This window comes from Bactrocera dorsalis, chromosome 6 (genome assembly GCF_023373825.1).
Source record: "Bactrocera dorsalis isolate Fly_Bdor chromosome 6, ASM2337382v1, whole genome shotgun sequence".
In the NCBI taxonomy this organism is placed as follows: Eukaryota; Metazoa; Arthropoda; class Insecta; order Diptera; family Tephritidae; genus Bactrocera; species Bactrocera dorsalis.
This window is the reverse complement of record NC_064308.1, coordinates 37,748,918-37,771,027: the sequence shown is the minus strand read 5'-3', so window position 1 is coordinate 37,771,027 and position 22,110 is coordinate 37,748,918. Positions and strand designations below refer to the sequence as shown.

General features: G+C 39.1%; 1 protein-coding gene and 1 pseudogene across 1 annotated transcript in view; one reads left to right on the top strand and one right to left on the bottom strand.

Moving 5' to 3' along the window:
* Positions 1 to 552: 552 nt before the first annotated feature.
* The window catches only part of LOC125779763 (uncharacterized), a 55,813-nt gene continuing 34,255 nt past the window's right edge, over positions 553 to 22,110 (top strand). Inside the window, exons 1-3 of the mRNA XM_049461035.1 lie at positions 553 to 689; positions 902 to 1,524; positions 1,585 to 1,966. Of these exons, the coding sequence (XP_049316992.1) occupies positions 922 to 1,524; positions 1,585 to 1,966 (985 nt within the window). The 5' untranslated portion in view covers positions 553 to 689; positions 902 to 921. The remainder of the gene's footprint in view (positions 690 to 901; positions 1,525 to 1,584; positions 1,967 to 22,110) is intronic.
* Positions 15,485 to 15,687, bottom strand: LOC125779843 (small nucleolar RNA U3; annotated as a pseudogene).

The window sequence follows — 22,110 nt, the reverse complement described above, 5'->3', positions numbered from 1 at the left end:
GGCTGTCCCAAAAAACACTCGCCATCACTTTCCCAGCCGAATACACAGCTTTAGGTTTTTTTGGGGCTGTTTGCCCCTTTTCAATCCACTGTTTAGATTGGTTTTTTGTTTCGGGCGTATAATGATGAATCCAAGATTCGTCTACAGTTATCAATCGGCGTCAAAACTCGGTCTTATTGCCTCTAAACTGAGCCAACAGAGCGCTGGAAATGTTCATGCGCGCACGTTTGTGGTCTAGCGTAAGCAAACGCGGCACCCAACGCGCGGACAGCTTTCTCATGCCCAAATCTTGGTTTAATATGTGACAAACAGTTTCTTTTGACATCTTCATAATCTCAGCTATTTCCCTAACTTTAATCCGGCGGTCATCTAGTACCAATTGATGAACTTTAGCGATGTTATCGTTAGTGTTTAGGGGAGACCGGGGTAGCGTCGGCTTTGGGGTACATTCGGCAATCGCGTTTTCGGTATGAAGGAACAAGCTGCATTGACCATAAAATAGCGAACGCTTACCCACCACTTATAAAAAATATCGATTTGTAGTCTCACATCTCTCTCTATGCATTCGACAAATTTACATGTGCTTTTGTGTTTTCGGGAGTGCTGATAGTGTTTTCGACTCTAAAATAAAAGTGTATTAAACTTTTTGTGTTTCACTTGTTTTTTTAAACTTTGATCAAAACTAAAAGGTGAGAATGTTAACTCTGTGAAAAAGTGTGATTAAGGGATAAAAAGAGTGAATTACTTAAAATAAAATAGAGAAAACGAAAATGGGAATGTCCGGGGTAGATACAGCGTTTTGTGTTGGGGCACATTCAGCGAACCTATATTTTTGCCGAATGTGCCCCGGGCAGAAATACAAGTTCGCCGAAGGTGCCCCGTATAATTTCTTTTTTTTAAGATTTATATAGATAGTGAAAAATGGTTCGAAATTATAAGCGTAAAACACAATCGAATATTGACGAAAGCAAGATGAGAAAGGCAGTTGCAGATGTCTTAAACGGTGTAGAAACGCCAACGTCTGCAGGTAAAAAATATAATTTAAAACGACAAACCATCGAATCCCGAGTAAAGAAACAAGATCCTTTAGCCGGTCACACGGCTGGAGATGCTATTTACCAGTCAAAATTTACCTTGAGACAAGTTTTTACGATGAAGGAAGAAATCGAACTAGTGGACTACATTAAACAGTGTTGTTATTATCAATATGGGTTATCATATAAAAGTTTTCAGAAGTTGGCATACCAATACGCTGTCGCTAACGGCAAAGACTTTCCTGAAAAATGGAATGTTCAAAAAGAAGCTGGGGAGGATTGGCTATATGGTTTTATGAAACGGAATTCGAGCCTAACTCTTCGTAAGCCAGAGCGAACTAGTTTAGCAAGACTAAAAGGTTTCTCAAAAAAAGCTGTCGACGAATTTTATTTAAACTTAAAAAAACTTTATGAGGAGTATTCATTTCAACCAAATGATATATACAATTTGGATGAAACTGGTATTACGACCGTCGTTGATTCGCCAAAGGTTTGTGAATTAATTAACGATTTTAGTTATAAAGTTTAACGAATTCGAGGTGCTTTTTAGATAATTGCAACGAAGGGTCAACGACAAGTTGGGCAAGCTGTTTCAGCTGAGAGAGGCAGTTTGGTCACCCTTGTAGGAATAATCAACGCCAGTGGAAATCGGCTTCCACCAGCTTACGTTTTTCCACGCGTACGAAATAGTTCCCAATTTTTAAATGGATGTGTTTCGGGGTCTATCGGGTTAGTCAGTAAAAGTGGTTGGATGATGTCGGAATTGTTTATAGACGTTCTTAAACACATTCAAAATAACACAAAATGTTCTAAAGAGGGACCGATTCTTTTGCTTCTCGACAACCATTCATCTCACTGCAGCGTTGACTGCATCAATTATTCACGGGATAATGGAATACATCTATTGTCGTTTCCCCCTCATACTTCGCACCGTCTCCAGCCACTAAACGTGTCAGTTTACGGACCATTTAAAAAATTTCTTCAAACGTCTTTTACTGATTTTATGACAAACAATCCAGGAAAGAGAATAACGATATACGAAGTTGCCCACCTGTCTATCTTACCATTTCAAAGAGCATTCAGATCAGAAAATATAATCAGTGGTTTCCAGTCAACAGGAATATATCCTTTCAACTCCCAAAATTTTAGCGAAGATGAGTTCGCTCCGGCAGATCATACGGATGAGGATAGTTTGACTGAACCTCTTCTGCTTCAGCCTGATAATATTGTTAATATTACAGACCCACTTCAGCTAGATGAAAGTGTTAGTGCACCTGTTTCCCGAACACCAGAACAAATTCGTCCCATTTCCCGTTTAAATGCTTCTAAAACCACTGCTCGATCTGGCTGCTCTCGAATTTTGACTAGTTCGTGTGAGAAAAAACGGATGGAAGAAAAAGCGTCCACAATAAACTCTCAAACAGCAAAAAGAAACATTCAGTTTCTAAGTAAAAAAAATGCTCGTAAGAACAAAAATACTAAAAATATTATAAAAAAAATCCAGCTGAAGACTAAAAAGCCTAAAGTTTCCGTTAGAAATGATATTGATTCTTCTGACGAAAGTAACATAAGTGTTGAATACGCAGACACTGACCAATCAGTTGGATCTTTCGTTGGTGGCAAAGAAACGCCGGAGATGGAGAATTTTTCAAATAATGAATTGACTGATAACTTCGAACTGAATGTGGGAGATTATGTTCTTGTCGCACCTCTTCAAACCTGTAAACAAAAAGTTTATTATGTTGCTGATATCATTGAGAGACTTAGTGAATGTACATTCACAGTTAGCTTTCTTAGGAAACTTGATGTTCTGCAGCCTATATTTGTCAAGCCCGAAAACAAGGATATATCATTGGTTTTGAAAAGCGAAATTATATTTAAACTTCCTAACCCGGTGAATCCTGCTTCAACATCACGTAGTCGCACTAAATATATATTTGAACTCGATCTAAGTGGCTTCAACATCAAATAACTTTATATTTTTTAAAGCCAAGAAGGCAACTAAAGTACCATAAAATATGCTTTTTGTTTATCTCTTTATATTTAATAAAAAAAGCCAAGGAGGCAACGCTTTTAACTACAGTACCATAAAATATGCTTTTTGTTTATCTTTTTATATTTAATAAAACGTAAAAAGATTAAAAAAGGGCTTTTTATTTAATAACTAAATCTCACCACATGAACGACGAAGGTTCCCCAGCAATTGCCGGTGCTACCCCGCCCCGGGGTACATTCAGCAGATTTGACTATTTTCAATTAACCTTAAATAAATTTGTCTCCGCTACAATTTCAAGAAAAGTTTCACCGACATCTTCTTTTTAAATAATGTCAGACTCGTTCAAGATTATATAAGTTTCGATTCGTTGGATATTTTCTGAGATATCCAGGTTCAAAAAAAAAGTGCCGCAGGTACCCCGGTCTCCCCTACAGTTTTTGGACGCCCAGGACGTTCATCATCTTCCAAGCTCCTGCGACCACGTTTAAATTCAGCTGCCCAAAATTTTACGGTGGTAAACGATGGTACAGAGTCACCATACACAGAGTCCAACTCGTCTTTGGTTTGTGAAGGCGTATTGCCTTTCAAAAATAAAAATTTAATTACAGCTCGATATTCAATTTTTTCTATTTTGGGGAAATCACCGAAATAGACTCACAAAAACGACTGTCAACAGATAATTGCGCAAGATAAATTTCTGAAATTTTGGCGAGTAGCTATTATAATATGCACAATTTGAAGTAGAAACTTTTTTTTCAGATGTGCCGCTAGCTTCACGTTGAGGTCGGTTATTTATCCGACAACCCTCGTATACTAGGGTGTAGTATATTATGCTTTGCTGAAGCTATGTTTTCTTGAATTTGTTCAATTTTACTTTGTAAGAGTTTAAAGTGTTTAAGTTTAAGCATCTGATCAGAATAAAGCATGTGTTTTATAATTTTTTCGTTTGATTTATTTATTTTTTCAAAGGTTTTTAATATTTCTGTCCTATCGTCTTCTATAGTTCTTTTTAATGTATTAATGGATTTATTGAAGTTGTCATTTATATGGGACAGAAAGTTTCCTTATTATTTGTTGATTTACTGCTCCTATTATCTTATGATTGTTTTACTCTATTATTTTTAAATGTTGTAGTATGTTTTTCCTATCTTCATTGTCCATGGTTCCGAAGAGCCATTTGTATGTAGTTCCTACAATATTAAATAGTCCTCTACGTTATCTGTTATTTCCCATAGGCATTTATGTGTTTATTTTTGCTTTAATAGATTTTATTTCTTCGTATAATTTTTCCCTGTCATTCCTGTTATATTGGTTGAAATTATTTTCTAAGTTATTTTCAATTTTATTTATATCTACTTAAATTCTTTGGGGTGTATTATATGGATTACCGTTGCGGTTTGATTCACTATCTCTATCTCTCTGATTCTTATTTTAACGTATCCCGATTGGTTTACAAGCTTGTTTATTTGCAGAAGTCCATTGATTGCTGTTATTATCGTTATTTTCGGCATACTAATCCTGAAATTTAAATTTTCGTTTAACTTGAGTCTTATATGCTTTTTTAAACTTTGAATCATTAGATATTAAGTGATTTCCCTCTTCTTTAAAGTTGTCTACTCCTTGTATCTTGGTTGTGTTTTGTTAACTCTATGATTCTTTATATATTTATTCTGAAAATCTAGTATGTTTACCCTGTTTTCTTTTTTATTAATATTATTTATTATATTTTCTTTTTGCTTTTGGAATTTTTTCGCGAGTTTGTTTAGTTCTTGTTCGGAAAGTAAGTTATTTATGAAATCAATTGGCCTCTTTTTTGTCGAAGAATGTATGGTATTATTATAAGCAGTTATTGCTTGGAATACTTTCTCTTTCAAATTGTCGTTATTATTTGCATTAGCATTAAAAAGAGTTCATTCAAAGTAAAGTGCAATCTTTCAACATCTGCATTTCCTGTTTTATTATAAGTGGTCGTTAGGTGTATGTTTATTGTATTATCTTTTAAGAATTGTTTTATTTGTACTGTATCTAATTCATTGTCTGTTACTAAAGTTTCCGGTTTGCCTAAAAATTGAATTCTTTTCTTTATGGCATTTACAATTGATATCCAAGTTCTGTCCTTTAATGATTTGGCTGTTGCATATTTTGTTAATTTGTCGATGCTTGTAAGGTACATTATGCCTCTTTGTGGGTACCAAATATCAAAATGAACAATTTCATTATGTTTTTTAGGAGTTTCCGTAATATTTAAACTATGTTTGATAGGGTTTCTGTCGAACTTCGCCTTATTGCATATTTCACAATTATTTATGTATTTCTGTATTTCTTTTTATAATTTGGGGTAGTAGTGTGTTTTTCTTATTTCCTAAATTATTCCCCTGTGATTATTTTCCAGATGTTTCTCTTCTATCAATGTTAAGTGTTCTCCTTTGTTTGTTACATCTTTTAAAATTATGTTTGATTTCATTATTTTTAGATTTGCATTATTTATTATATTTTATATATAACTCTTGAATTTGTAGAAATAATTTGTCATCTTTGGCAGTAAATTACTATTAATCCTTTTTCCGGTAGGTGCTCGTGCATTATTTTTAATACGCTTTTATTAGCTTCACTTGTATGTATGTATGTATGTATGTTTGTAACTTTTTTAAGTGGTACTGAAACGTAGAATATTTGAGAGACACTGTAGGAAGGCGACAGTAAGTTTAAGCAGCTCACCAAAAAGATGCGCTTAAAAGTATGCAACATATATATAAAACTAGTTTCGGTGACATTTAAATAGCATACCGAAAAGTATGCAACATATATGTATATATAAAACTAGTTTTGGGGACATTTAAATATCATACTGAGTTGGGCGTCGATCGTTCATAAAAAGCAAGGTTGTACAGTAGAGCATGCAGTAATTTATCTGGGCTCTCGACTGTTTGCTGCTGGACAAGCTTATGTAGCACTTAGTCGTTGTAGATCTTTGGACGGTATTCGAATTGAAGAACTAGACTGTTCAAAGTTGACAGGTAAAACCCCATGTAACAGTGAAGCTTTAGAAGAAATGATTCAAATAAGAAGTAATAATTCGTAAAGTCGTCAATAGAACTTGGTCGCAAATAATGTAACAATTAGTCAATGAAAGGTTACGAGTAGATATTAAATGCTGCCTAATTATCGATTTACTTAACCAATACTACATGTCATAGTTCATATTTTAATAAATTTGGGGTTTCTCGCATCAAACTAAAAAATTAAAAATAAATATAGTTTAAAAAAACTAAAAAACACGCTTTTAAAGCATATCAAACTAAAAAGTGAAAAATAATTCTTTGTATAAACTAACAATAATAATGAAAGAAAAATTCTTGCATTATTGTGAGAAAAGCGTGGGGTGCTTTGTGACATATTTTTCATATATCGAGCATGCCACGCTTTTCTCACAATAATGCAAGAATTTTTTTTTTCATTATTATTGTTAGTTTATACAAAGAATTATTTTTCACTTTTTAGTTTGATATGATTTAAAAGCGTGTTTTTTAGTTTTTTTAAACTATATTTATTAAAATGTCGCTTTCAAGTGTTACATTTATTATATTTATTATTTTCCTTTGATGTATTATTTTCTTTGTTATTGATTGCCTTTGAGCTCTTTGAATTATAAGTTGATTTTTATATATAATGATTGCTTTTTCTGCTATTTTTATGAAGTATGTACTATCCGTTTCTGCACTATGTACAGTATCTATGTCGTCATCATTGAATATTTCATTTAAATTCAATTCTACCATATTATTATTTTCATAATTTAGTCTGCTTAGACCATCTGCAATTACATTTTATTTACCTTTATTGTATAAGATATCGAAATCAAATTCATTGAGTAAAAGTTTTTGTGAAATCTGGGTGGATTAAAATGGGGTAATTTTTTATCAACATTTTTAATTTAAAGAAAGAATCTTTGTAATTTTGGTCATTAATGTTTATTTTTGAGCCCTTTTTTAAATATTTTATTAAATGGTATGCTATTTTAGAGTAATATTTAATAAATCTCCTATAGTATCCCGTAATACCTAAAAATGCTTTTATTTCCTTAAGGCTAAATAAAACTAGAATAATACTAGAATATCGTCCATGTACACAATGCAAATTTTGCCGATATATTCTTTTAATATATCGTTCATTAGCCTTTGGAACGTTGCTGGTGCATTTCGCAATCCGAAGGTCATTCTTAGAAATTCATAATGTCCATTTGCAGTGGTTTATGTATGTCGCGTTCGTCCATTTCAATTTGATGAAAACCTTTGGCTAAATCGAGAGTGGAAAAATATTGGCATCTTCCCAATTTGTCAAATATATCGTCTATATTTGGAATTGGAAATCTGTTAGTTACGCTGTTCAACTTCCTGTAGTCGATGATAAGACGCCATTTTTGTTCATTGGTTGCGTCCAGCTTCTTTGGTACCAGCCAAATAGGGCTATTGTAGGGACTAGAGGATGCTCTAATTATACCTTTAGTTAACATTTGGTCTATTTGTTTTTCTATTTCCGGTTTGTGTATTTATGGGTATCGGTAGATTTTAGAGTAAACCGGAATATCATTTTTGGTTATTATTCTATGTTTTGTTGAACTCGTAAATGTTAAATTATCATCTTCGTTGTAAAATACGCTTTTATATCGTTTTAGTATATTTATAAGTCTATTTTTGTCTATACCGTTAAGGTGATTAGTGTCAACGAATTCTGTGACACATTTATCTTTTATGTCATTACAGAAGATTTCCACCTTATTGTCTTTATAGCTCATTTCGTTATATACTTCTTCTTCTTTTGTTAGATAAAAAGTCAGTATTGTTTTATTTGTTTTTATAATTCTGTTTGGGCAGTCTATGGATGAGGATGGAGTCATGTGTGGAGGATGGAGTCATGTGTAGAAGTTCACGCAAGTGAGGAAAGTTCTCTGATCGCCATTCACTTGGGAGTGGCCAGAAACGATTCTTTTACATATGACTCAAGCAGCTCACGACTTCCGGTCTTTGACCAAGTATCCTCTGGGTAGCCTAAGAACATCCGTTTGAAGGCGAGCTAACGTGAGAAGGCGAAACATCCCCTGCATAGGGTTGTGCGCTGGGTTTGGGACCCGCCACGTAAAAAAACACCCCCAATGAAAAAGCAAACACAGCCTCGGATGAGAGACCCCCCTTTTGATGACGACCATGGCAAACGAAATAAGGACTATGATTTGAGGGCATGCACCTGGAATGTCCGGTCCCTTAATTGGGAAGGTGCCGCTGCCCAGCTGGTAGATGTCCTCGTAAAGATAAAGGCTGACATCACCGCCGTCCAAGAAATGCGATGGACGGGACAAGGACAGAGACGAGTAGGTCCTTGTGACATTTACTACAGTGGCCATATAAAGGAGCGCAAGTTTGGTGTTGGATTCGTGGTGGGAGAGAGACTCCGTCGCCGAGTACTATCATTCACTCCGGAGAATGAACGTCTAGCCACAATCCGCATCAAAGCGAGGTTCTTCAACATATCGCTGATTTGCGCCCACGCCCCGACGGAAGAGAAGGACGATGTGACCAAAGATGCTTTTTATGAGTGCTTGGAGCGCACTTATGAGAGATGCCCCCGCCACGATGTCAAAATCGTGCTTGGCGACTTCAACGCCAGGATGGGCAAAGAAGGTATCTTTGGCACTACGGTCGGTAAATTCAGCCTCCACGAGGAAACATCCCCAAATGGGTTGAGGCTGATCGACTTCGCCGGGGCCCGAAATATGGTTATCTGTAGTACTAGATTCCAGCATAAGAAGATACATCAAGCTACCTGGCTGTCTCCGGATCGAAAAACCACCAACCAGATCGATCATGTTGTGATAGACGGAAGACACGTCTCCAGTGTTTTAGATGTGCGTGCGCTCCGAGGTCCTAACATCGACTCGGACCACTATCTTGTTGCAGCCAAGATTCGCACCCGCCTCTGTGCAGCAAAAAACGCACGCCAACAAACACAAGGAAGGTTCGACGTCGAGAAGCTGCAATCACAACAGACAGCCGAACGATTTTCTACTCGGCTTGCACTCCTGCTCTCTGAGAGCACTCGTCAACAACTCGGTATAAGGGAACTGTGGGACGGCATTTCAAACTCCTTACGTACAGCTGCAACCGAAACCATTGGTTTTCGGAAAGTGCAAAAGAATAGCTGGTACGATGAGGAGTGCCGTGTCGCAGCGGAGAGAAAACAGGCTGCCTACCTCGCAACGTTACGATCGACCACAACACGTGCGGGATGGGATAGATACCGAGAGTTGAAGAGGGAAGCGAGACGCATTTGCAGACAGAAGAAGAAAGAGGCCGAAATGCGTGAGTACGAACAGCTTGATAAGCTGGCCGACAGGGGTAATGCTCGAAAATTCTACGAAAAAATGCGGCGACTTACAGAAGGTTTCAAGACCGGAGCATACTCCTGTAGAACCCCCAAAGGTGATCTAGCCACCGATGCCCAGAGCATACTTAGATTATGGAGGGAACACTTCTCCAGCCTGCTGAATGGCAGTGAACACATAGCACCAGGAGAAGGCGAACCCGATACCCCAATCGATGACGATGGAGCAGACGTTCCATTGCCCGACCATGACGAAGTTCGAATAGCAGTTGCCCGCCTGAAGAACAACAAAGCGGCAGGGGCAGACGGATTGCCGGCCGAGCTATTCAAACACGGCGGCGAAGAACTGATAAGGAGCATGCATCAGCTTCTTTGCAAAATATGGTCGGATGAGAGCATGCCCAACGATTGGAATTTAAGTGTGCTGTGCCCAATCCATAAAAAAGGAGACCCCACAATCTGCGCCAACTACCGTGGGATTAGCCTCCTCAACATCGCGTACAAGGTTCTATCGAGCGTATTGTGTGAAAGATTAAAGCCCACCGTCAACAAACTGATTGGACCTTATCAGTGTGGCTTCAGACCTGGAAAATCAACAACCGACCAGATATTCACCATGCGCCAAATCTTGGAAAAGACCCGTGAAAGGAGAATCGACACTCACCACCTATTCGTCGATTTCAAAGCTGCTTTCGATAGCACGAAAAGGAGCTGCCTTTATGCCGCAATGTCTGAATTTGGTATCCCCGCAAAAGTAATACGGCTGTGTAAACTGACGTTGAGCGGGACCAAAAGCTCCGTCAGGATCGGGAAGGACCTCTCCGAGCCGTTCGATACCAAACGAGGTTTCAGACAAGGCGACTCCCTATCGTGCGACTTTTTCAATCTGCTGCTGGAGAAAATTATTAGAGCTGCAGAACTGAACCGAGCAGGTACAATCTTTTATAAGAGTGTACAGCTGCTGGCGTATGCCGATGATATTGATATCATCGGTCTCAACACCCGCGCCGTTAGTTCTGCTTTCTCCAGACTGAACAAGGAAGCAACGCAAATGGGTCTGGCAGTGAACGAGGGCAAGACGAAATATCTCCTGTCATCAAACAAACAGTCGTCGCACTCGCGACTTGGCACTCACGTCACTGTTGACAGTCATAACTTTGAAGTTGTAGATAATTTCGTCTATTTAGGAACCAGCATTAACACCACCAACAATGTCAGCCTAGAAATCCAACGCAGGATTACTCTTGCCAACAGGTGCTACTTCGGACTGAGTAGGCAATTGAAAAGTAAAGTCCTCTCTCGACGAACAAAAACCAAACTCTATAAGTCGCTCATAATTCCCGTCCTGCTATATGGTGCAGAGGCTTGGACGATGACAACAACCGATGAGTCGACGTTGCGAGTTTTCGAGAGAAAAGTTCTGCGGAAGATTTATGGTCCTTTGCGCGTTGGCCACGGCGAATACCGCATCCGATGGAACGATGAGCTGTACGAGATATACGACGACATCGACATAGTTCAGCGAATTAAAAGACAGCGGCTACGCTGGCTAGGTCATGTTGTCCGGATGGATGAAAACACTCCAGCTCTGAAAGTATTCGACGCAGTACCCGCCGCGGGAAGCAGAGGAAGAGGAAGACCTCCACTCCGGTGGAAGGACCAAGTGGAGAAGGACCTGGCTTCGCTTGGAATATCCAATTGGCGCCACGTAGCGAAGAGAAGAAACGATTGGCGCGCTGTTGTTGACGCGGCTATAATCGCGTAAGCGGTGTCTACGCCAGTAAAGAAGAAGAAGTCTATTATCGCATTTATCCTCTTTAAGATATTGTTACCAATGAGTCCGTCAAAGTTTTTGTTAAAATTACATTCCAGGAATTCACATATGATTTCTTTTTCAGTAAATTCTTTAAATATTGGGAATCTGCAAAGTTTCTTAACTTCCATTTTTCTTCCCATTGCTGTGACTTTCGTGTGATTTCGGGTTACAAACATTTTCGTTGATCAAACTGAACTCTGCTCCAGTGTCAATGATAAAATATAACTTTCTTATGTGTGTATCTATTATTATATAGGGTAATTGTTTTGTTTCGTCCAGACCCTTTTTAGTCACGACATGGACCGGTGAGTTATGAGAAGAACACGACTTTCGAATTATGCCATCTTTCAAAAGAGATTCGATTTCTGTGTTGATAAACTCCGCTGCTGAAATTGGATAGGGGTAGCTTTTCGAAAATATTGCGTCATCGGTGATGGTGCGAATTGTTGCTTCTACGTTCGTATTATATGGTAGGGCTCTATCTGGGTGTGCAAATGCATTTGAATTTTTATCAATCATTTTATGAAACTTTGCTTTAATAGTGACCGGGACAGAATCTGCTTCTATTGTGATTGAATTAATTTGATTGCAACGGAGATGCTGAAGTTTGGTTTCCTCACTGCGATGACGTAAGTAGCCAGCATCGATATCGATTTTCGCATTAATCTCTTTAAGGAAATCGTAGCCGATTATACCATCGAATGTGGTTATATTCGCAAGCAGATAAAACGTCGAGGTATGATTAAATATATTAATCAAACATTTTTTTTTTTATAAGATTGACCCCATTTATTGATTTTAATGTAAATGGGTTTCGCATTACCTTAATTCCGTTAAGGAATGGAAGATTTTTGATAACATTTTTCGAAGTCCCTGTATCGATTAGTAATTTCAGCTCCCGTCCACTCGTTGTTTTTGTAATGACGAATGGTAGGAGCGATTCTAGTTTAAACGATTAATTTCACTTTCTAAACGATCGATGGAGGCGCGTGTTTTACTTGAGTTGTCGCGGTCAATATGCGAATGAAGACTGTAATGGTCATCGCAAATATCGGGTTCGTCAAAATCTGAACTTACTTCTTCTGGCATATAGTTTACTTTTTGAACCTTGGGATGTGATTTTTGAAAAGAACCAGACTGGTCCCGAGAGCGTTTAAATACTACTTGGTGAGGTTGTATGTGTGGGTGCTGTGGCAACATAACGTTAGGCTGAGATTGGTAGTTGATTGGGTTATGGAATGGCAGGTTGTTCTGACGCGCTGGTTGATTTCGGTAAAAGGAAGACCCGGGATCGACGTCCATCGCAGTTGGTCTATTATTTATATTCGGTGGTAGAGTCTTACGATAGGGCTGGGAAAATGTGTACCGGGGCTTTGCTGGTCTTACTAAGTTTCCCATAGCAAATGTTTGCGCAAAATCGTAACGCTTATGATTCGTCTCGAGCTCCTGGGCAGCAGCTAATGCAAAAGGCAAGCCCTTCGGACCTGAAGAAAACAAAATATCGCAAAGGGGGCGACGAAGACCCGAAATAAAAATGCGTAGTGCATTCTCCCTTGCACGCTCGTTGAGAGCCATAATGACCTCGGCGTTCCCGCTGTGTGTCATCATTTGCTTATTTATGATAAGTGTTAAGTGCCTATCTACCATATCGTAGTATTCTGAAATCGGTAAATTCCCTTGCCTTAGAATACTTAATTCGTTTTCCAAGACATGAATTGGTCTTTTATCTGCGAAAGTTTGATCGAGCCTAGCAATTATTGCCTTGAAATTTAAGTCAGTGTTAAATGACGATAAAGTCGTGTTAGCTGACCCAGTAATTTTGTTTCTAAAAATACCCATTGCCAAGCTGGGTAGGAGGAATTTTCACCGTTAAATTCAGGCAAAGATTTTATTAAGTCAAGACTGTTAAATGTTAAATGACGATAAAGTCGTGTTAGCTGACCCAGTAATTTTGTTTCTAAAAATACCCATTGCCACATAATACCGTTCCGAACCTTCGGGGTAATAGTTAATTGCAAAATTTGCCGCGGAACGCCAAGCTGGGTAGGAGGAATTTTCACCGTTAAATTCAGGCAAAGATTTTATTAAGTCAAGACTGAAATTTCCCGATTCTATTCTATGCTGGGTTAATCGAAACCGGTAAGTATGGTTCGACACGTGGTGGCTCGAGCCGTCTCAAAACTGAAGTAAGGTTGTTAATTTGTTCTGCTAGTTCTAACCTAGTTTCTTCATTAACGGATCTTATTGCCTGTAGCACTTGATCCATTGAAACCGCCATTTTGTATTTTATATAAACTTTTTAATCGCACGTTTTTTTTAACTAGGTTAGCTTCACTTACGAAAATTCTTGAAATAATTAATCGAGAATGGTGAGCGAAGTTCACCCGGAAATTCTAGTAAAAAGGCAAAACTATGACCTTCACTAATTTTGTGATTTGAAAAATAGTTTTAGTTAAGATAACTTTAAACTTTTCACCATGAAAAAATGCAATTTAGTTTTAATTAATATAACTTCACAGTGAACAAAGTATTTTCGTGTTCGGACCCTGGGAATAATTTGATACCAGAAACTTAAACTTCAGTATTCTAGTTAATTTAGTTAAATTAGTGAAAACCGATTAATTTATAAAAACGAGATTGTGTAATTTTCCGAACGCAAGTTCACACAGTTCAATATAAACTTCCAATATTAATATAAACTTTTTATTTTCAAAATTTAATTTTAAGCACAGCTTGTAAGTCACACATTATCAATTTTAATTTTTTACTTACAAATTTACTTTGATGTAACTTAAATTTATCCTGGGATAGATGCTGCGAATGTTCCCTCGATGTCACGGATGCTGATGTCCTGTAATTTTTTGGAGTCCCGTCCACTTCTGCCTTTATGGCAATTCTGCTTGCCGAATTAAGGTGATTGCTAAGCGACGTGCCCCACGTTGGGCGCCAGTTAATTCTCTATTATTAATTGTTCACAAGTCAAATTTATTCTAATCTTTCCTTCCAATCTCACGATCAACCAACCAAGCATTTTACAAATATACCGATTGACGCATTGCGGGTTGAATTGACTTAGTGAGCGAGGCAAAAATTATTTCCTTACTTCTTAAGCACCGCATTGCGGTTAGAGCGCGATGTATTGATACTCCATCGGCATAGATAACTTGATCAGAATCTCTTTTCTTACTCTCTCGCTTGTCAGCTGGCAGGGCACCCTGATCTGTTTTCTGAGCTGGCAACAAAACACAATCAGGGTGACGCCAATCAGCAGTTAGTCAAAAAGGCGGCATGCCAGAAGAGCAGCGCTATAATCACTTGACGAAATTAATGTGAAATGAAATTTCATTGAACTGTGCGAACATACTTTGGCAAAATAAATGTTTATGTAAATTAATTAATGATTTTGCATTTTAGCATTTATAATTATGCATTTTCAAAGTGTTTAATTTAGTGTTTTGTATAATTTATTATGTACCCAATCTAATATTTTTCAGCAGTGGCATCATTGGCAAATGTTATAAAAAATGCGAGTTTTGACAGCTCTCTCTCGAACCAAAGAGTCTCGTATCAAGTTATCTATGCCATCGGATCAAGGCATCGTTGTTGTTGTGAGATTCTGATCTTTCCTTCCAATCTCACGATCAACCAACCAAGCATTTTACAAATATACCGATTAACGCATTGCGGGTTGAATTGGATTAGTGAGCGAGGCAACAATTATTTCCTGTTGTTGGGAGAGCGCATGCGCTGTGTGGTGATGATTCTCATTATCCGGTGAAATATCGAGCCGCTCACTGCAGTCAAGGAAATTGCAGATGGGGCTACACTTGCCATCTTAACTTACATAAGAAAAATATTTATTTTTATAGTATACGATGTTAAAAGGCATACATCTTCTATCCTATCTTGTGTATCTGCACATGCTCATATGAGTGTATGTATACGCATGTGCGCGCTCAGAAATTGAAATCATATTTTCACCACTTATCAATATACTTATTACATGTGCGCGCATTGACTTGCATGTTCATACATTCATATATACTTATAGTACATATATTTGCATACATTGCCAAACAAATAATGCACAAGCATACAAACATACATACATATGCGTACACATATGAATATGTCACCATGAGAATTTGCAGAAATGAAAGACAAACGAAAGAAAAAATAATGCGCAAGCATACATAAGCGTACTGTACTTATTGACTGCATTATTGTTGTGTAAAACCTTGGAATTTATTCATTAAAATCACCACTCAGAAGTCGTTTTATCCGTTACAAGCGAACGATTTTCGGAGAAACATCATTTCTAATATGCCACAAGACAAAATTAGAAATGAACTTCTTAAACCTCACGCTGTCAGATAAAACGATATACCTCGTCATCGCGGGTCGATTTCAAAAAAATGTAAATGAAGACTAACTACAGAAATGATCCTGTAAAGTATAGACTTAATTTTTCAACGGCCAACGCCGAGTATTTCAACCATAAGATACGCAAAATAGTTGAGAGTTCGCAGAAAAACAAACGAAAGAAAAAGAAGTATAACTTCAATAATGCACAAGCATACAAACATACATATGCGCACACATGTGAATATGTCAAGCTCTAAACACATTACGACGACAGACGACAAACGACATCTGTCAAATATTACACACGTTCTTATGGACACTTATTTTGACGACGACACGAAAACACGACTGTAGGCCGACAGTTGTCATTCTCGCTAATTCCTATTTGCCAACGACAATAGAACGACAGTAGAATGAAGAAGAGAGATGAGGAAGAGTGGTTATGCCACTAATATGTAAAATGTAAAACTATTCACAGCTCTTACAAACTTGACGTTATTTTACAAATAAAAGCATAAAATAGCTCTATTTTATCATTTGTAATAACAATTGATAATTTAAAACAAAAATATATACATATTTACTTATTTTTTGCATAAAAAATTTAACTTTGAACAAAATATTAAAATTTCTTTGAAGTGCAAGGTATTAGTATGGCCACAACGAAATTGTGTACATGCAAAATAGACAGCTGCGTTGTTTTGTGTACATGCGTTGTTTTGTTTTCATTTGGATTTTTGCCGTCGCAAACGTCTCAGCTGATTGCTCTCTCACAACGCAGGGTTGCCAATATCGATATACTGCAGTAATTATCAACTTTTATAATTCAATTTGTTCAATATGTTTGAAATTTTCTTAAAATAACTCAAAATCAGAGTCGAATGCTATTATTTATAAATATATAAACTATTTTTAATAGTTCGTTTTCATTTTTGATATTTTATATTGTAAAAAATTGTAATTGAAAACAAAGATTTGCTCAAAACTATTTATAAACAGATTTAAATTTTTTCAATTCCGTCTCCGCGCTCTCTTCTCAGAGTGAACATACATATATAAATATATTTGTACATATAACTCGCCTATTACACGCGGCAACTTTTGTTGCGGCAACTCTTGGTTTATAGGCGAGGGGGCGACGAGGAGAGGAGAATCGCGCCGAGTTTCCAGTGTTCAGCAACTCGCTTTGTGTTCTTATTCGTAACAGTTAGCTGCGACGTTTTTCGGCATTCGTGTTCTTTCTTTCGTAGTACATAGTTGCATTTGAGTATATTTTTTTGAAATTAATATTTTGAATATAAAGGGTGATTTTTTAAGAGCTTGATAACTTTTTAAAAAAAAAAAACGCATAAAATTTGCAAAATCTCATCGGTTCTTTATTTGAAACGTTAGATTGGTTCATGACATTTACTTTTTAAAGATAATTTCATTTAAATGTTGACCGCGGCTGCGTCTTAGGTGGTCCATTCGGAAAGTCCAATTTTGGGCAACTTTTTCGAGCATTTCGGCCGGAATAGCCCGAATTTCTTCGGAAATGTTGTCTTCCAAAGCTGGAATAGTTGCTGGCTTATTTCTGTAGACTTTAGACTTGACGTAGCCCCACAAAAAATAGTCTAAAGGCGTTAAATCGCATGATCTTGGTGGCCAACTTACGGGTCCATTTCTTGAGATGAATTGTTGTCCGAAGTTTTCCCTCAAAATGGCCATAGAATCGCGAGCTGTGTGGCATGTAGCGCCATCTTGTTGAAACCACATGTCAACCAAGTTCAGTTCTTCCATTTTTGGCAACAAAAAGTTTGTTAGCATCGAACGATAGCGATCGCCATTCACCGTAACGTTGCGTCCAACAGCATCTTTGAAAAAATACGGTCCAATGATTCGACCAGCGTACAAACCACACCAAACAGTGCATTTTTCGGGATGCATGGGCAGTTCTTGAACGGCTTCTGGTTGCTCTTCACCCCAAATGCGGCAATTTTGCTTATTTACGTAGCCATTCAACCAGAAATGAGCCTCATCGCTGTAGACCATAAATCGGACGTAAAGCGCGAAACACATTTCGAACCGAACACTGATTTTGGTAATAAAATTCAATGATTTGCAAGCGTTGCTCGTTAGTAAGTCTATTCATGATGAAATGTCAAAGCATACTGAGCATCTTTCTCTTTGACACCATGTCTGAAATCCCACGTGATCTGTCAAATACTAATGCATGAAAATCCTAACCTCAAAAAAATCACCCGTTATTTAAAAAATTTAATTTCATATTTTGGCAAGTAATTTGCAAATATGTATACTCTTCTTCTTCTTTACTGGCGTAGACACCGCTTACGCGATTATAGCCGAGTCAACAACAGCGCGCCAATCGTTTCTTCTCTTCGCTACGTGGCGCCAATTGGATATTCCAAGCGAAGCCAGGTCCTTCTCCACTTGGTCCTTCCACCGGAGTGGAGGTCTTCCTCTTCCTCTGCTTCCCGCGGCGGGTACTGCGTCGAATACTTTCAGAGCTGGAGTGTTTTCATCCATCCGGACAACATGACCTAGCCAGCGTAGCCGCTGTCTTTTAATTCGCTGAACTATGTCGATGTCGTCGTATATCTCGTACAGCTCATCGTTCCATCGGATGCGATATTCGCCGTGGCCAACGCGCAAAGGACCATAAATCTTCCGCAGAACTTTTCTCTCGAAAACTCGCAACGTCGACTCATCGGTTGTTGTCATCGTCCAAGCCTCTGCACCATATAGCAGGACGGGAATTATGAGCGACTTATAGAGTTTGGTTTCTGTTCGTCGAGAGAGGACTTTACTTTTCAATTGCCTACTCAGTCCGAAGTAGCACCTGTTGGCAAGAGTAATCCTGCGTTGGATTTCTAGGCTGACATTGTTGGTGGTGTTAATGCTGGTTCCTAAATAGACGAAATTATCTACAACTTCAAAGTTATGACTGTCAACAGTGACGTGAGTGCCAAGTCGCGAGTGCGACGACTGTTTGTTTGATGACAGGAGATATTTCGTCTTGCCCTCGTTCACTGCCAGACCCATTTGCGTTGCTTCCTTGTTCAGTCTGGAGAAAGCAGAACTAACGGCGCGGGTGTTGAGACCGATGATATCAATATCATCGGCATACGCCAGCAGCTGTACACTCTTATAAAAGATTGTACCTGCTCGGTTCAGTTCTGCAGCTCTAATAATTTTCTCCAGCAGCAGATTGAAAAAGTCGCACGATAGGGAGTCGCCTTGTCTGAAACCTCGTTTGGTATCGAACGGCTCGGAGAGGTCCTTCCCGATCCTGACGGAGCTTTTGGTCCCGCTCAACGTCAGTTTACACAGCCGTATTACTTTTGCGGGGATACCAAATTCAGACATTGCGGCATAAAGGCAGCTCCTTTTCGTGCTATCGAAAGCAGCTTTGAAATCGACGAATAGGTGGTGAGTGTCGATTCTCCTTTCACGGGTCTTTTCCAAGATTTGGCGCATGGTGAATATCTGGTCGGTTGTTGATTTTCCAGGTCTGAAGCCACACTGATAAGGTCCAATCAGTTTGTTGACGGTGGGCTTTAATCTTTCACACAATACGCTCGATAGAACCTTGTACACGATGTTGAGGAGGCTAATCCCACGGTAGTTGGCGCAGATTGTGGGGTCTCCTTTTTTATGGATTGGGCATAGCACACTTAAATTCCAATCGTTGGGCATGCTCTCATCCGACCATATTTTGCAAAGAAGCTGATGCATGCTCCTTATCAGTTCTTCGCCGCCGTGTTTGAATAGCTCGGCCGGCAATCCGTCTGCCCCTGCCGCTTTGTTGTTCTTCAGGCGGGCAACTGCTATTCGAACTTCGTCATGGTCGGGCAATGGAACGTCTGCTCCATCGTCATCGATTGGGGTATCGGGTTCGCCTTCTCCTGGTGCTATGTGTTCACTGCCATTCAGCAGACTGGAGAAGTGTTCCCTCCATAATCTAAGTATGCTCTGGGCATCGGTGGCTAGATCACCTTTGGGGGTTCTACAGGAGTATGCTCCGGTCTTGAAACCTTCTGTAAGTCGCCGCATTTTTTCGTAGAATTTTCGAGCATTACCCCTGTCGGCCAGCTTATCAAGCTGTTCGTACTCACGCATTTCGGCCTCTTTCTTCTTCTGTCTGCAAATGCGTCTCGCTTCCCTCTTCAACTCTCGGTATCTATCCCATCCCGCACGTGTTGTGGTCGATCGTAACGTTGCGAGGTAGGCAGCCTGTTTTCTCTCCGCTGCGACACGGCACTCCTCATCGTACCAGCTGTTCTTTTGCACTTTCCGAAAACCAATGGTTTCGGTTGCAGCTGTACGTAAGGAGTTTGAAATGCCGTCCCACAGTTCCCTTATACCGAGTTGTTGACGAGTGCTCTCAGAGAGCAGGAGTGCAAGCCGAGTAGAAAATCGTTCGGCTGTCTGTTGTGATTGCAGCTTCTCGACGTCGAACCTTCCTTGTGTTTGTTGGCGTGCGTTTTTTGCTGCACAGAGGCGGGTGCGAATCTTGGCTGCAACAAGATAGTGGTCCGAGTCGATGTTAGGACCTCGGAGCGCACGCACATCTAAAACACTGGAGACGTGTCTTCCGTCTATCACAACATGATCGATCTGGTTGGTGGTTTTTCGATCCGGAGACAGCCAGGTAGCTTGATGTATCTTCTTATGCTGGAATCTAGTACTACAGATAACCATATTTCGGGCCCCGGCGAAGTCGATCAGCCTCAACCCATTTGGGGATGTTTCCTCGTGGAGGCTGAATTTACCGACCGTAGTGCCAAAGATACCTTCTTTGCCCATCCTGGCGTTGAAGTCGCCAAGCACGATTTTGACATCGTGGCGGGGGCATCTCTCATAAGTGCGCTCCAAGCACTCATAAAAAGCATCTTTGGTCACATCGTCCTTCTCTTCCGTCGGGGCGTGGGCGCAAATCAGCGATATGTTGAAGAACCTCGCTTTGATGCGGATTGTGGCTAGACGTTCATTCTCCGGAGTGAATGATAGTACTCGGCGACGGAGTCTCTCTCCCACCACGAATCCAACACCAAACTTGCGCTCCTTTATATGGCCACTGTAGTAAATGTCACAAGGACCTACTCGTCTCTGTCCTTGTCCCGTCCATCGCATTTCTTGGACGGCGGTGATGTCAGCCTTTATCTTTACGAGGACATCTACTAGCTGGGCAGCGGCACCTTCCCAATTAAGGGACCGGACATTCCAGGTGCATGCCCTCAAATCATAGTCCTTATTTCGTTTGCCATGGTCGTCATCAAAAGGGGGGTCTCTCATCCGAGGCTGTGTTTGCTTTTTCATTGGGGGTGTTTTTTTACGTGGCGGGTCCCAAACCCAGCGCACAACCCTATGCAGAGGATGTTTCGCCTTCTCACGTTAGCTCGCCTTCAAACGGATGTTCTTAGGCTACCCAGAGGATACTTGGTCAAAGACCGGAAGTCGTGAGCTGCTTGAGTCATATGTAAAAGAATCGTTTCTGGCCACTCCCAAGTGAATGGCGATCAGAGAACTTTCCTCACTTGCGTGAACTTCTACACATGATTCCATCCTCCCAAATATGTATACAGATATACATAATATAATATAAATATTTTAGAAAATGAAGAATGACGAAAAAATCGAATTAATTAAAGATATTGTGAAATGTATGGAGAAAGCCATACAAATTGATTCAGACGATAGTGAAAATGGTGATATATGTGAAGGTCTGTTATATAATCTTTGTTTTAATTTTGAATTATAAATAAAATGTATTTGTATTGTAAATGTAACTCGAACAGAGTTGCGAAACACAAGTTGCTCGTGTGAAGGTAATGGGCGACAGCAAAAGAGAATTGCCCGAGAATTAGCAACTTTTGTTGCCGCGTCTAATAATGGACTAATCATACGGCAAAATCTGCCTGTGACGCAAAACACAAAATCTCCAAAAAAACCAAAAAGTTCAAAGTCCACATTTGCAATTATCCAGCAATCCCCTTGTTCTTTGGTAAACAAAAACAAGCAGGATTGTGGACAGTGGTCGGCATTTCTTAGCACAATTGTGCAAACTAAAGGCCTAACTATAATGTGAATAAGCTAGCTTAAGCCAGCGTAAGCAACTGTCCGAATACACACAAATTGTATGTTGCAACTATAATGTGCTTAACATCAAGTTTCGTTAAGTTTTGTCAAACGTCATTTGCTTAAGCAAAATGCGAAACTGATCGCATGTTCCGTACGGAATCAGCTGTTTTCTCTTTTTGTCAACAGATACATCGTTTTGAATTTGAAGATGGAGAACGACGAATGTTTTATACAAAATTTAATGGAAAATATTGAAAAAGGAAATGTTTTTACGACAAACAATATGCCTTTTCTTTCAATCGGGTGTATATAAAAAAATCTATATGATCAGTCCTCTTCATTTCTAGGAATCGTACAAAAAAACTATCCTACTTTCTCTTCCTGTTTATTTCCCTCACTGAACATGACCGAACTCTATTTTTTAATTTCACTAATTTCTG